The 770-nt window shown below is 59.6% G+C and overlaps 1 protein-coding gene across 9 annotated transcripts in view; it reads right to left on the bottom strand.

Annotated features, from left to right (window-relative positions):
- Positions 1–221, bottom strand: part of Mdm1 (Mdm1 nuclear protein) — a 33276-nt gene extending 33055 nt beyond the window's left edge. For 2 of the 9 annotated variants that reach the window (XM_013521003.1, XM_005397470.2), the window contains exon 1: positions 41–193. In XM_013521003.1, the coding sequence (XP_013376457.1) occupies positions 41–58 (18 nt within the window). In that variant the 5' untranslated portion in view covers positions 59–193. Of the gene's footprint in view, positions 1–40 lie in introns of all 9 variants that reach the window. The other 7 variants (XM_013521002.1, XM_005397471.2, XM_013521004.1 and 4 more) reach the window with 5 other exon arrangements.
- Between the last annotated feature and the right edge of the window lie 549 nt (positions 222–770).

Consider the following 770-nt stretch of genomic DNA (forward strand, 5'->3'; position numbering starts at 1 on the left):
GCCCCGCACCCGGGCCCCTCGCGCGAGACCCCAGCCTCACCCTGAAGCGCACCGGCATGTCCCCGGCGCAGGCGGCCCCGCCGCCGCAACAGTTAACGGGAAGAAAGCCCGGCGGGCCCGGCGGGGCGGGGCGACAACAGTCGGTTCCCTAGCAAGAGCCTGTGGCCTGGCGTCCCCAGCTACGCGCCGCGCCGGCGCACTCGGCGCCTCACGCCTTGCGCCCTGCCGCTCTGCTTTTCCCCGCCCATTTTGCAGCATGAGGACCAATAGAGACTCGCATAGTCTCTTGGCGTCATTACGACTCTACCAATCAGTGCCCTTGCCAACTCCAGAGAGCTAATAGAGATGGCGGGCGGGATGCTGACCAATGAGGCTCCTGGGATGACCAATGAGGCTCCTGGAAGCGGGGTGGGCGGGGCCCCCGGGAGCTTCGTCTCGGGAAGAAGACGGGTCTTGAGTCGTCGCTCTGCGCAACAATGGGGCTTCGCGCTGGTGGGGTTCGGGGGCGTCCTGCCTCCTTGGGCCCAGGTTTTTGACATCATAAAGCATGGGAGTGTTTTCTGCATTCCAAAAAGGTATGACAGAACCGAATGTTTCTTTTTCTGAAAGGAAAGAGTTCGGGTCTGTTCGTCTGAAAATCGGCTCCCGGAACCGATAGCCGCTTGACACTGTTGTCAAGTCAAAAGAGATAATGTCGAAAAACAGGTATAACTTGGGCAGGTTAGGATAAATTTTATTGAAACGCGAAAGAAAAACTGCTGTCTGCCCCC

Source organism: Chinchilla lanigera, unplaced genomic scaffold, assembly GCF_000276665.1.
Source record: "Chinchilla lanigera isolate Chin_1 unplaced genomic scaffold, ChiLan1.0 scaffold00057, whole genome shotgun sequence".
In the NCBI taxonomy this organism is placed as follows: Eukaryota; Metazoa; Chordata; class Mammalia; order Rodentia; family Chinchillidae; genus Chinchilla; species Chinchilla lanigera.